The sequence below is a fragment of the Anguilla rostrata genome, chromosome 11, assembly GCF_018555375.3.
Source record: "Anguilla rostrata isolate EN2019 chromosome 11, ASM1855537v3, whole genome shotgun sequence".
NCBI classification, from domain to species: domain Eukaryota; kingdom Metazoa; phylum Chordata; class Actinopteri; order Anguilliformes; family Anguillidae; genus Anguilla; species Anguilla rostrata.
The window spans coordinates 25,084,129-25,096,619 of NC_057943.1; the positions used below are offsets into that span (position 1 = coordinate 25,084,129).

At 46.2% G+C, this 12,491-nt stretch overlaps 1 protein-coding gene across 1 annotated transcript; it reads left to right on the forward strand.

The window, feature by feature from the left end:
* The first annotated feature begins 3,158 nt into the window (after nt 1-3,158).
* zgc:158263 (ceramide kinase family protein) lies at nt 3,159-12,063 on the forward strand. The gene is made up of 14 exons (XM_064298953.1): nt 3,159-3,269; nt 3,662-3,849; nt 5,005-5,100; nt 5,381-5,518; nt 6,038-6,166; nt 7,044-7,107; nt 7,874-8,019; nt 8,333-8,407; nt 8,556-8,708; nt 8,989-9,094; nt 9,795-9,907; nt 10,432-10,628; nt 10,981-11,315; nt 11,784-12,063. Exons 1-14 carry the CDS (start codon nt 3,253-3,255, stop codon nt 11,896-11,898), a joined length of 1,872 nt encoding a protein of 623 aa, XP_064155023.1. The 5' UTR covers nt 3,159-3,252; the 3' UTR covers nt 11,899-12,063.
* Nucleotides 12,064-12,491: the final 428 nt, after the last annotated feature.

Genomic DNA, 12,491 nt, shown 5'->3' on the forward strand with positions numbered 1-12,491 from the left:
TTGTTTGTAGCGTATGTGGGTAGATAGAGAACAGGGCGAGGTAACAGGAATGTAGAAACGTGGCGTTTGCTGATATTAAGGTTTTGTACGGTAGCCAAGTGAAGAAATATAGTTAGTAGAAATGGCACAGTGGTGAACTGGTGTAACTTTTAAATAAAAGTAATACATTTGCGTCATGAAATGCATATGGGTGGCCGTGAGTGAGTGAGGTTTACCAGTGTGTGACTTCGTTAGCTAACGCCATAGCTATGCAATGCGTGAAATATCATTAGCAAACCTGCCGGTGGTTTTAAAGAACACAGGCCAGTAAGCACAGAAGAGCTCCCGTTGAATCCATGTGGCTTAGCAATATTGTAGCTGGTCAATAACCCAACGTACAGACGGTAAGTCATAATGCATATATCTTAGCAATATTGTAGCCGGTTAATAACTGAACGGTGAACGGCGGGTAGAAATGGTGCAAAAGCAATAATTAAGAAGTAGTAGACAATTATTAGTGAGGATCGAAGCAGGTTAAAGAAACGTGTTTCAAGCTGGGCTTGAACATACGACCCAGTGTTATCAAGCCTGTAACCTTACCCACTAGGCCACGGATGGATTAGCTGTTCAAATTGCGGAGTTGCAGAATGTACACAAGTAGTAATTGTTTGTAGCGTATGTGGCTATAGATAGAGAACAGAGCGAGGTAACATGAATGTAGAAATAGAAGCGTGGCGTTTGCTTATATGAAAGTTTTGTACGGTAGCCAAGTGAAGAAATATAGTTAATAGAAATGGCACAGTGGTGAACTGGTGTAACTTTTTAATGAAAGGAATACATTTGCCGTGACTTCGTTAGCTAATGCCATAGCTATGCAATGCGTGAAATATCATTAGCAAACCTGCCGGTGGTTTTAAAGAACACAGGCCAGTAAGCACAGAAGAGCTCCCGTTGAATCCATGTGGCTTAGCAATATTGTAGCCGGTTAATAACTGAACGGTGAACGGCGGGTAAATATGGTGCAAAAGCAATAATTGATAAGTAGGCTAGTAGACAATTATTAGTGAGGGTTGAAGCAGGTTAAAGAAATGTGTTCTAAGCTGGGCTTGAACCTCCGACCCCATGTTCCCAAGACTGTAACCTTACCCACTAGGCCACAGGTGGACTAGCTGTTTAAACGGGAAATGTTTCAGAATACAAATGTATGGGTATTTTGCGTGTGTATGCGCGTTTTTGATTGGGTCGTGTAGGGCAGATTTGGCTGGTGTTAGTGAAATGTCCAATGGGGAGACATGTTGTTAGTGGGATAGGCGGCAGGAAAAATAAGAATGAGAAGAAGAAGAAGAAGAAGAAGAAGAAGAAGAAGAAGAAGGAGAAAACGCAAAATCCCCTTAGTTTGGGGCTTTATTGTGTGGACATGTGAAGTTGTTTATGAATTCTGTCTGTTGAAATGGGGTCAGAATGTACAGAATTTAATGTTTTTAAGGGCTGAGTGTCTGTGGCTGTTGTGGTTATTTCTGTGGGGAACCCTGAAAAGTGCCAAACTCTCGGTGCTGTATAGGTATGGGGGCATGCCCCCGCCAAGGCGTAACTTGGCGGGATGGCATACCTGCCATCCCAATACCACATATATTTTGAAAGATAACCTGTCTGACTAACCCCCCCTAAATTAACAGAAGTTGGTTGGCAGAGTGAAATACATATTTCAGCTAAATCTAAGTCTACACATCTGCCAGACAATTTTAGTATACATTTTCAATTGGTTTAGACAATTACGTGTTTTAATAATACTTTAGGTATTTACAGCAAGGGCATAACTTTAGTTTGAAGGGGCGGGTCCAAATGTGGGTGGGTTCCATCATCATGCTACATGACAACCTACATGATATATACTTATCTATAAAGTGATTTGTATGTTTATAATTGTGAATTGTGTAGAATTGTGGAGTTAAATTAAGTGTATCATACAGACGGGCGACAAATCAAAGGAAAACCCAACATAAGAGTGTTGGGGCACCACGAGCTGCCAGAACAGCTTCAATGCACCTTGGCATAGATTCTTCAAATCTCTGGAACTCTACTGGAGGGATGGAACACCATTCTTCCAAAAGATATTTTCCCTCATTTGGTGTTTTGATGATGGAGAGTGCTGTCTAATACGTTGGTCCAAAATCTTACATAGGTGTTCAATTGGGTTGAGATCTGATGACTGCAAAGGCCACAGTATATGATTCACATCATTTTCATACTCATCTAACCATTCAGTGACCCCTTGTGCCCTGTGGATGGGGGCATTGTCATCCTGGAAAAGACCACTCTGGTTTTTGCACCACTGAACTCTCAAATGTGCATTTGAAATTAGGTGTTTATGCACTTCAACCTTTTCTATGTAGTTGTTGACAGACTGTTCTTGCTGACAGTCTGATCACATCCTGCATTGATATTCACAGTCACCTGAGGAACAGTTGCTCTTCTGTTTTTCTTTACATATCACAATAATCCACAAGCACCATGATTGTTGAATGTGTGTTCGACCACAATTTCTGACCCAGTTTACTGATGCCTTTACAATAGATCTAAATGCAGATGTTACTTCAGTCACTGTCCCTATTGAACAGTCTTTGTAACAGAAACTTCTGCCATCCATGCCGCAAAAACGAACCCTCTTTCAAAGTCTCTCAGATCTTCTCCTCTTGCCATCTTGATCCTAAATTGAGGTCAACAGATCTTACCCAACCTTTTTATATATGCCACGGAGCATGATAGGATGTTAATTGCTTATATATCCTCTGAAAACATAATGTTACTGTAAAAGCTGCTTTGGAGTTACCTCTTAAAATGTATTTTCCTGTTTTAGACCACTAACCCCTGAATGTCCTGATAACTCATGAAACCCACACTAAAACTTGCCTGATATCAAAACGTCCAGAAAGAACTCTGTAAAGTAGTAATTCTAGTGTGCCCGAGCCCACAGACATCTGTGGTCCCGGAAAATCGTCTTGGATTTTTCACTTGTATTTTTTTCCAACCAGACCCTGGCTGTGCGTCCCTTTGTTTTTCCACAATGACGCCCTTTTCTTTGTGATTTTCCTCGTGCCATCTCCAACAGCGCAAAAGCAAACTGAATTAACCAATCATAGCACGTGCACTCGACTGGGCACCACCCACGCATGCAAACGACACCGGTTAGGAGAAAAACAGAACAATCAGAGCGCAAAGTAGGCCATGTGAAACCTTCTTACCCAATCAGAACCCAACATTACCGTCCAGGATATGCAAATACCAGGCAGGTGAGCGAAAGTCGGAAACAATTGTATTTTTAGATCAGCCGAAACAGGTGTTTAAACAGGTGAGCGAAAGGTACAGTGAGGTAGGCAAAAAACTAGATCACGAGATCAGGTCCATGACTTTTCGGTCTGCGTTTATTATCTTCATACAATCTTATCAATAGAATAGCATACAGTAGAGAAACTCAGCTAATCAAGTTGACAATTGATGTTTTATTTTACAGCGTTGTTTTATGAGTTATTTGCGTTGTATCAAGTGAAACGCGACAATTTTTGAGCCGTGTAGTACGTAGACTTAAATTGTTTTTGTTTCCTGAAAATGTTGCGAAATTGTTTTATGATTATAGCAGTATAGGTTACAGAACATAATGCTTGTAAGACTATATCCCTCAAAGATTGGGAGAGGGAGCAAGCGAACGTCAAATCCGAAGACCTTTTGACTCTTTGTGGGACGGTTCGGAAATGGACCCTCTGTGGGTGGAGTCAGTCCTGCGGGTTGGAAAGAAACGGTACCGAGTGATTCTGAATGGACTTCATTTCAGTTGGACCCAGCTTGACAAGCAAAACCGGGATAAAAAAACTGGTGAGACAAGACGCAGGCTATATATTTTTCCCCAGTGTAGCTTCATACATTCAATCCATATTTATGATTGTTTGCACTTTCCAAGATTTGTTTTCGTTGCAATCCGTTTATACACACGTTTGTTTATACGCACGTGTTTGTCTCACACTTTTCCTTTCTCCAAAATGCATAGCTATATTTTTCGTGATTCACTTTACAAGTCTTCCTGTTACCCCTTTCAATGTAATAATATATTCCTTCATTTCTTTTTTTCCCTAAAATTTCACGTGCGGTCTCTATTGTGGTCACGTAGTTCAACAGGCTGTACATGAGAAAAATTACCACACCAAAATGTATTGTGCCTATGCGACAATGGCCTTATGGATCACTTGAACGAAGGGTCATTCACCTTTTCACAGTTCATGCCTCACGTAGATAAAAACTGAGAGATCGTGACATGCAGTCACTGCTAAATTAAGGACGGCTGCATCACTTTACCGCATGTCTTATTTTACAGTTTGTTTCACAACGAAACGAAAAGACATGCGTATATATTAGTGTTAATGTATGTGTGCCATAGAGCCAGCTGAATAACTGATCCAACCTGTCTGACAGAGAGAAAACAATGTAAATGTAGTGAACTCAGTTTTTCTATAGAAATTGTTCAATGGAAACATTTCTCAACAGAAAAAATAAATGTTTGATCACAGTACTGACAGCCCTGGTGAAGTTTGTGCACTTGGTGAAAAATCTTGAATAAACATACCTTTTTCATGGGGGTTGGGGCCTTAGATGCTCCACATAGCCAGCAACATTTCTGTCATACCATTGCAGGAGGGGAACCTGCGATAGAACCTGTTGTACTTCACCGACATGTCATACAGCCCAGACATGACTGACAAACATTTAAAAAAAGACAGGAAAGGCACACCCAGCGTGTTACAGCACACACAAACACATGCGCCCAACCCAATGCTCCTCCATCCGAACATACATGCACTATATTTCAGTACAGGACTATATATAGAGCCAGGTTGTCATGAGCTTTAACCAGTTATCGATAGCATTCTTTAAAGGCTGATAAAGGCAGTGTCATGGTTATTCCCGCATTTGTGCCTATTATGCAATGTTGATGCCAGTGCTGAAATAGACTGAGAAGTGCTTTTGACTGTTTAGTTTCAGTTCCTGTATCAGAGTTGATTGGTGTGGAGGAGGGGAAAGCTGAGATTCAGCCACAAAAGAAAGTGGAGGAGTCAGAGCTACATTTTACTGGTGAGTTACAGCCAGCATCTCCATCTGAGTCACAGCCAGCATCTCAATCTGAGTCACAGCCAGCATCTCAATCTGAGTCACAGCCAGCATCTCAATCTGAGTCACAGCCAGCATCTCAATCTGAGTCACAGCCAGCATCTCAATCTGAGTCACAGCCAGCATCTCAATCTGAGTCACAGCCAGCATCTCAATCTGAATCACAGCCAGCATCTCAATCTGAGTCACAGCCAGCATCTCATTCCCCCCTCCTACTGGTTAATCTCTCCTCCTCTGCGCTCAGTGTTTTCTGTGAAGCGTGGTCGCCACGGGGGCGGTTCTGCGAGGCTGTGGACAGTGGGCCGGACCCAGTTCACCTGCAGCAGCCGAGACCTGAGGGACCACTGGGTCACAAAGCTGAGAGCCGCGCTCAGGGAGAAGAGTGAGTACGCCTGTCCACAGTCCCTGGGCCTGCCCATGGTCCCTGGGCCTGCCCATGGTCCCTGGTCCCACCCACAGTCCCTGGGCCAGCCCATGGTCCCTGGTCCCACCCACAGTCCCTGGGCCTGCCCATGGTCCCTGGTCCCACCCACAGTCCCTGGGCCTGCCCATGGTCCCTGGTCCCACCCATGGTCCCTGCGTGCAGTCATTTGTCCCTGTGTGCGGCACATGGTAGCCCACACAAGGTCACACCTACAGATGTTTATTATACAAAAATATTTGAATGGTAAACGTATGTAGAAGCAGAGTAGGGTGTGGGACTTCACCCTGCATGATATCTCTTGTTTTCTGGGTGTCATAACCCACCCGTTCCTGCTGTGTGCTACCAATTTCTCATCATCGCCCACGTTCTCTCCATCTTGATCTCCTCTCTCCCTTCCTCTCTCCGCTCTCTCTCTCACTCCCTCTCTCTGCTCTCTCTCTCTTCATCTCTGCTCTCTTTTGTCTCTCTGTCTCTCAGGTGGCTCGCGGCCCCAGCGGCTTCTGGTGTTCATTAACCCGTTTGGAGGGAAGAAGAGGGGTGTGCAGATCTATCGCACCCTGGTCTCCCCCCTCCTGGAGCTGGCTGGGATCAGTGCTCATGTCGTGGGTGAGAAATATATAAAAACGCGATTTGAAAAATCCTGACATCATCGAATCACCAGACTCAAATTGTTGTGCACCCGCTTGTTCCGCACCCCCATTCACCTCACATTTTGGGTTAAGCCATATCTCCCACCTCTCCGCTGTGCCGCCAATAGCCGCACACCAAGAGCACTGCCTTTGATGTGTGTGCACCCCTCTGATGGACTCACCTTTGACCCAGTGACTATTTCATACCCTACTGTCCACACAGTACTACAGGAAAGCCAGTGACTATTTTACACCCTATAGGACACACAGTACTACAGGAAAGCCAGTGACTATTTTACACCCTATAGGACACACAGTACTACAGGAAAGCCAGTGACTATTTTACACCCTATAGGACACACAGTACTACAGGAAAGCCTTTGACTATTTTACATCGCACTGGACACACAGTACTACAGGAGAGTCAGTGACTATTTAACATCCACATACTGTTTATACTGTGTGTCCTGTGTATGCCTCACTGACCATAAGTGGTTGCCTGTGGTAAGCTGGTGAGTTGCTAGGGAGCTCTCATGCTGTGGTTACCTGAGGAGCACTGACACACTTAATCCCACCCTGCACACCAGAACCAAGCCCACTGCACACCACAGACATAACCCAGAAATACACAAACACCTTTTATGTTATAAGGTGTGTGTAACCGGTCCCTTTACAGACTGAGCCACTTAGCTGTTCTACATATATATTTATCTTAAAGACTGGGTCACTGAACCTGTAATCATTTACCAAGATATGTCATGCTGCCATAGTGACCGTTCGGTCGCTCCTGTCAATAATGACTTGGGAATCAGTAAGAAGCTCTGTGAGAAACTTCCCTTCCCCCCTCTGCACAGTGACGGAGCGAGCTAACCAGGCCAGAGACCACATCCTGAAGAAGGAGCTAACCGGGTTCGATGGGTAAGGAGGAGAGAGACACAGACAGACACACACACACACACACACTGGAAAGGTCGGTAACGAGTCGAGGCCCCTCCTCGGTCAGAGAGGGTGTCCGAGTGGCCCGGCTCACACACAGCAATGCTCTATTAAAGCCGTCACGTCTCTGCATGTCAGCCAGCAGGTAGGAAGTCTTAGCCACAGCTGATTTCCCTACACCACACTGCCATTTACATCGGCTGCTTTACACAACACTGGCCAGGCAGGTTCCCAATCTGACCTCTGACCTCTGCTCTGTTCCACCAGGTCTTTCTTCATTTCAATTTGAAACTAAAACAGCCCAGCTGTCGCACTCGGGGGCTTCAGGGCTTTTGTAGTGTAACTTGTCTTTTTAATCCTGGTGTTGATTTTGTCCTTATTTGGCATGGCTGGTCGTAGTCTTGCGCCTGTTCCATCACTGTAACTTGAGTTGTCAGTTTGACAGAGAACAGACTCGCACACGTGTCCTCTTAATACTCCTAAATGTCTGCAGCCAGCTGCTCCTTCTGTTCACACTTCAGCCGTCCAGCTGGTGCAGTTTAGCAGGGACAGAGCTCCATAGCCTCTTCATATCACAGTTTAATGACATCATCATTAGGTAAATCATTAGTTATCATGAATTAAATACACAATAATTACTACTCTACTTTCACTCTCTCCATCATTCCTCCTCTCTCTCTCTCTCTCTCTCTCCCCCCTCTCTCTCTCTGTCTCTCGCTCCCCTTCATCTCAATCTTCATCATCTCAGGGTGGTGTGTGTGGGCGGGGACGGAATGTTCAGTGAGCTTCTTCACGGTGTGATTGGGCGGACACAGCAGGAGGCGGGCCTATCGGAACACGACCCCACCGTGACCCTGCAGCCCTGCAACCTCCACATCGGCATCATTCCAGCCGGTGAGAGGCCAGCAGCAGCACCGTCACATTATCATTATGGGAATGATGATCCGTTTCATTATCACAAGAATTACCATCCGCACTATCATTACCATCTGAATGATCCAGTAGTTGGTTTAGACCGTCTGCTAACTGTGAATTATGAACATTGTCATATGCATGATTGTTACGGTAATTATCAGTGGCATTATCGTTGTGATTGTGTTTTAATCATCTGCTTTTGTTTAAAATGCTTTGTCTTTTCTTCATGTGATTTCAGAGAAAATGGTAGTTTGTAATACCAGTGCCTTGTGTGTATGTGTGCGTGCTGCAGGCTCAACAGACTGTGTGTGCTTTGCCACTGTGGGTGTGAACGATCCCGTTACCTCTACTCTCCATATCATTATCGGTGAGTAATCGCACTGAAGAACCATCCCCTGTGGCATTAATGCAGTTATCCCAACACCGCAACACTCTTACACACGTCCGCATACAGTAGACTCTTCTGGAGATTTATACTGAAAATTCAAACTGCCGCTGTCCCGCCCCTCTTTCAGGAGACTCCCAGCCATTGGATGTGTGTTCCGTCCATCACCTCAACTCGCTAGTTCGCTACTCCGTCTCCATGGTGGGCTACGGTTTCTACGGTGACGTGCTGGCGGAGAGCGAGAGACATCGCTGGATGGGGCCTCTCAGATACGATTACTCAGGTCTGTGAGTTGGCTAGCGGTTGTACCTGAACGTGGTTCCCAAAGCACGGCGCGTCTGCCAGGGTTAGGTTCTGAACACCTGGTTCAGTCCACACGGTACCAGAACCGCACTGAGGGTGAACACCAGGGCAGAGATCCATCCTGGTGGGGGGAGAGAGCAATCAGTGAGCGGGGGAAATGGTGGAAATGAATCTCAACAATAAAACTGTGTAAATCTGTTATTTCAGTAAATACACAATAAGCTCTTTTACAATCCATACCACCCCTCTTCTCTCCCCAGGCTGTATGATGTATCTGAGCAACCGGAGTTATTCTGGGGTGGTTCAGTTCCTGCCTGCAGACCCCCAATACTCCAGCCCTCGGGACAACACGCGCTGCCTCTCCGGGTGAATAGCAACAAATTACCATTACTGGAACATTATGCTAACGCGATAACATTATTCTAACATGATTATAATGCACCATAACGTAATATCCTCCTCCCCTCTACGCCACAGTTGTAGAAAAATAACCAGAGCATGTAAGCCAGATGGTCTCAGGAGATCAGCAGTAGGCCTGTTTTGTGTATGGGAAATGTCAGCTACATGGAACAAACCCTACCTTTGTTCTGAAGGAGCATGCGTGGAGATGCTTCTGTTCAAGGGTCCCCCTTGTGGTGATAAAATCGGCCTATATGTGCCTCGCCACAAAACTGAAACGCATACACACACACACACACACACACACAGTCATGCAAAGGCACTACTAGAGACACAAACACACACACAGCACTCATGCATGGGCACATGCACATTTTAGGACAGAAATGAAAGGGAGGTGTCTGTAAACAGGTGATGCATGTGACGTGTGTTTGGGTGTTCACGTGTGTGTGTGTTTCATGGTGGCGGTGTTTCTTAGAGGTTAAGGCCTCTTAAGTGTGTCTTAAGTTACCAGGCTTGTAACACAGAGGGTATGGGTTCTAAGTCTAGGAGGGGCAGTGCCGTTGTATCCTTGAACAATAGAGCTCTTCACCTGAACATCCAGCTGCAGAAATGCAAATAATTCAGCCAACATTAGTATGTATGTGCTGACCTTCGTCGATTCCAGGTGCCGGGTGTGTTCCGAGAGCACAGAGAGGCTCTTCCCCCAATCAGATGCCAGCTCCAACGCCAGCTCCTACTCCACCTCTCAGTACAGCCAGGACAGCAGCCTATCAGATGGTGAGACACTGTCCACGTCTTCAGACAGGGCAGCCGTGGGTCTTTGGAGATCTCAAAAGTGCTTGCATTTCAGTGCATGAAATTCACGGTTGTTGAAGTGTCAGGATTTGGCAGAGTGCTTAGATGTACTCATCGCAAAAATATTTATTGTATCTTGGCATACCCAACACGTATGAAAACCCAAACGGCATTCTGTATTCCAAAGCATGTCCTCTCACTGCTTCACTTGTCAGTGAGGTTGGGGTTTTAAATCAAAATAATAAAACAGTAAATGATCATTCACAGATCTTGACAGCTTCAAAAATTATCCTTGAAAGTGAGTGTAAAGCCTATCAATTAAATATGAAGCCCAAACAACACATGAATATAAGAACATAAGAGTAGATAAAAATGCAGCACTTCCTCAGGCCTGGACTTTTGGGTATTAATGTGCTGTAACCCCTTCCCCATCCCTTCTATTCTCAATGCCCCTCCCACTGTCCCTCCCCTCTTGTCTCCTCCCATTCCTGATGTTCCCTGCCCAGGTGACTGGGTGAGCCTAGAGGGCAGGTTCAGGTGCGTCTCCCTCACCTGCATGTCCAGCTCCTGCCCCCGCAGCCCGCTGGGCCTCTCCCCCGCTGCTCACCTGGCCGACGGGACAGGCGACCTCATCCTGGTGCGGGACACCCATGCCATGGGGTTCCTCAAGTACCTGCACCGGCACACCAACACGGAGGACCAGGTGAGACACTGCTGCTGTCACCGTTCTCTCTGCAAACAGGAAGCAGGAAGCGGGTGTGCTGCACCAGAACGTACCTTAGAGGGATCCTAAGGTATGTTCTGGTACAGCACCTTAGAGGGGCATGGGGCAGGGCAGGACAGCAGTGCTCTCTGTGACCTGCCATTAATGCAGGTTCCCATTTCAGAAGATCATTTTAACTTAAGGAAGTGAGGACTAATGTTAGATAACTGGACTAATAAGAAGAGGTTGCTGGTTTAAATCCCAGATTGTGGCACTAGTATTTCTAAATTAGAATTATTTAGGTGAATACCTGGCCATGTAAATTCATCCCGATGTTCTCCATTTTCCGAAGTTCGACCTGCCCTTTGTGGAGGTCCACCGCGTGCGGGCGGTGCGCTTCTCTCTCCCCCCTGGAGAGGTGGAGAGCGACGAAGAGGAGAAGGTGGAGGAAGGAGAGAAGGGGACGGAGGAGGGCAAGGTGGAGCTGGAGGGCGAGAGGGACAGGCCGACGCGGAGGAGCGTCTCCCAGCAGCACCTCGCGGAGAGGGGAGAGGAACGAGGGATGGGAGACTACAGGAAGAAAAAGAAGAGGGACTTCCTTTGTGGGCCGTGCTGCAGCAGGGCTCCCTCGGTCTCTGTGTGGAACTGTGATGGAGAGATCCTTCCGTACACAGACATCCTGTGCAGGTGAGCAGCCTCTCTCTCTCCCTCTCTGCCATCTCTAACTTCCTGTCTATCCACATCTGTTTCTGTGCCTGTATGAGTCTCCTTTAATATGCACACCAGTAGCAGTTCTAGTCTTATCACAAGGGAGGCAGTGTCATCCATTTTAATCTCCATTTCCTTTCTCTTCATCTCTATACGGATACATACAGCTATACTTTCACAGTGGCGACAGAAGGGAGATAAGGGAACCATTAAATTCAGATTAACTGTGTCTTTAGGAAGACGATCCAACCAGCATTCCCTGAGTCCCTGAGCATGCGTCTTCATTCATAGCTCACACAGTACGCTTAAAACATGCAATTATTGAAAAGCAGCTTAGCTGCTCAGCTCCTCACCTTGTGGTCGACTGTGCCTTTTTCCGTTCCCGTGTCAGAGACATCAGCGTTACCCTGTCATTTTAACTAACCCCCGCCCACTGCCTCTTCCCAGGGTGCACGGCCAGCTGGTGCGTCTGTTCGCCCGGGGAATCGAGGACGGGGCGGGAACCCGCAACTGCCGAGCAGGAAGCAGGAAGTGCAAGGGAAGATGTGTTCTGCACACCTGACGGACATGTCAAGCCGCCCATTCTTAAAAGGCTGGCCTGGGCGACACCTCGCTGGCTAGAGGCAGAGCAGAAGGTGGGCGGAGTTAGGTCAAAGTGCACAACAGGTGTTACATTTTATTATGTCTTATGTCCATTACATTCTTTCAATAAAGATTCTTAACTCCAGATCACTGTTGTTTAAGGCCATGTTTTAGACATTTCAGATTTATAATTATTACAACTCCAAAAGGACGATTTCAGCTCTTCAAGTTTATCACTCGTCTCTTCTACACTGAAAACGGTGTTTACAAAGACGCTGCATAAACAGGAAATAGTCAGAGCCCAACTATTATTAGTTTCTTGCCAGCATCTTGTGATGAGAGGTGCTGCCTTACTTAGGAGTCTCTCATACTGTGGGGGGAGGGGTGGTCCCTACAGGGAAAAAAGTCCTCACAGTTTTACTGGAGTAGAGACGCATGCACACAACCACACACTCAGAGACCACACATTGAGCAGAGGCAGAAAGCAGTGCTTTATTGAAAAAAGAAGATGATTTGAGCTGCTGCAGAACAGTAGCTCCATCTCCTGAAAACATTGTGATCACAGTTCAACAG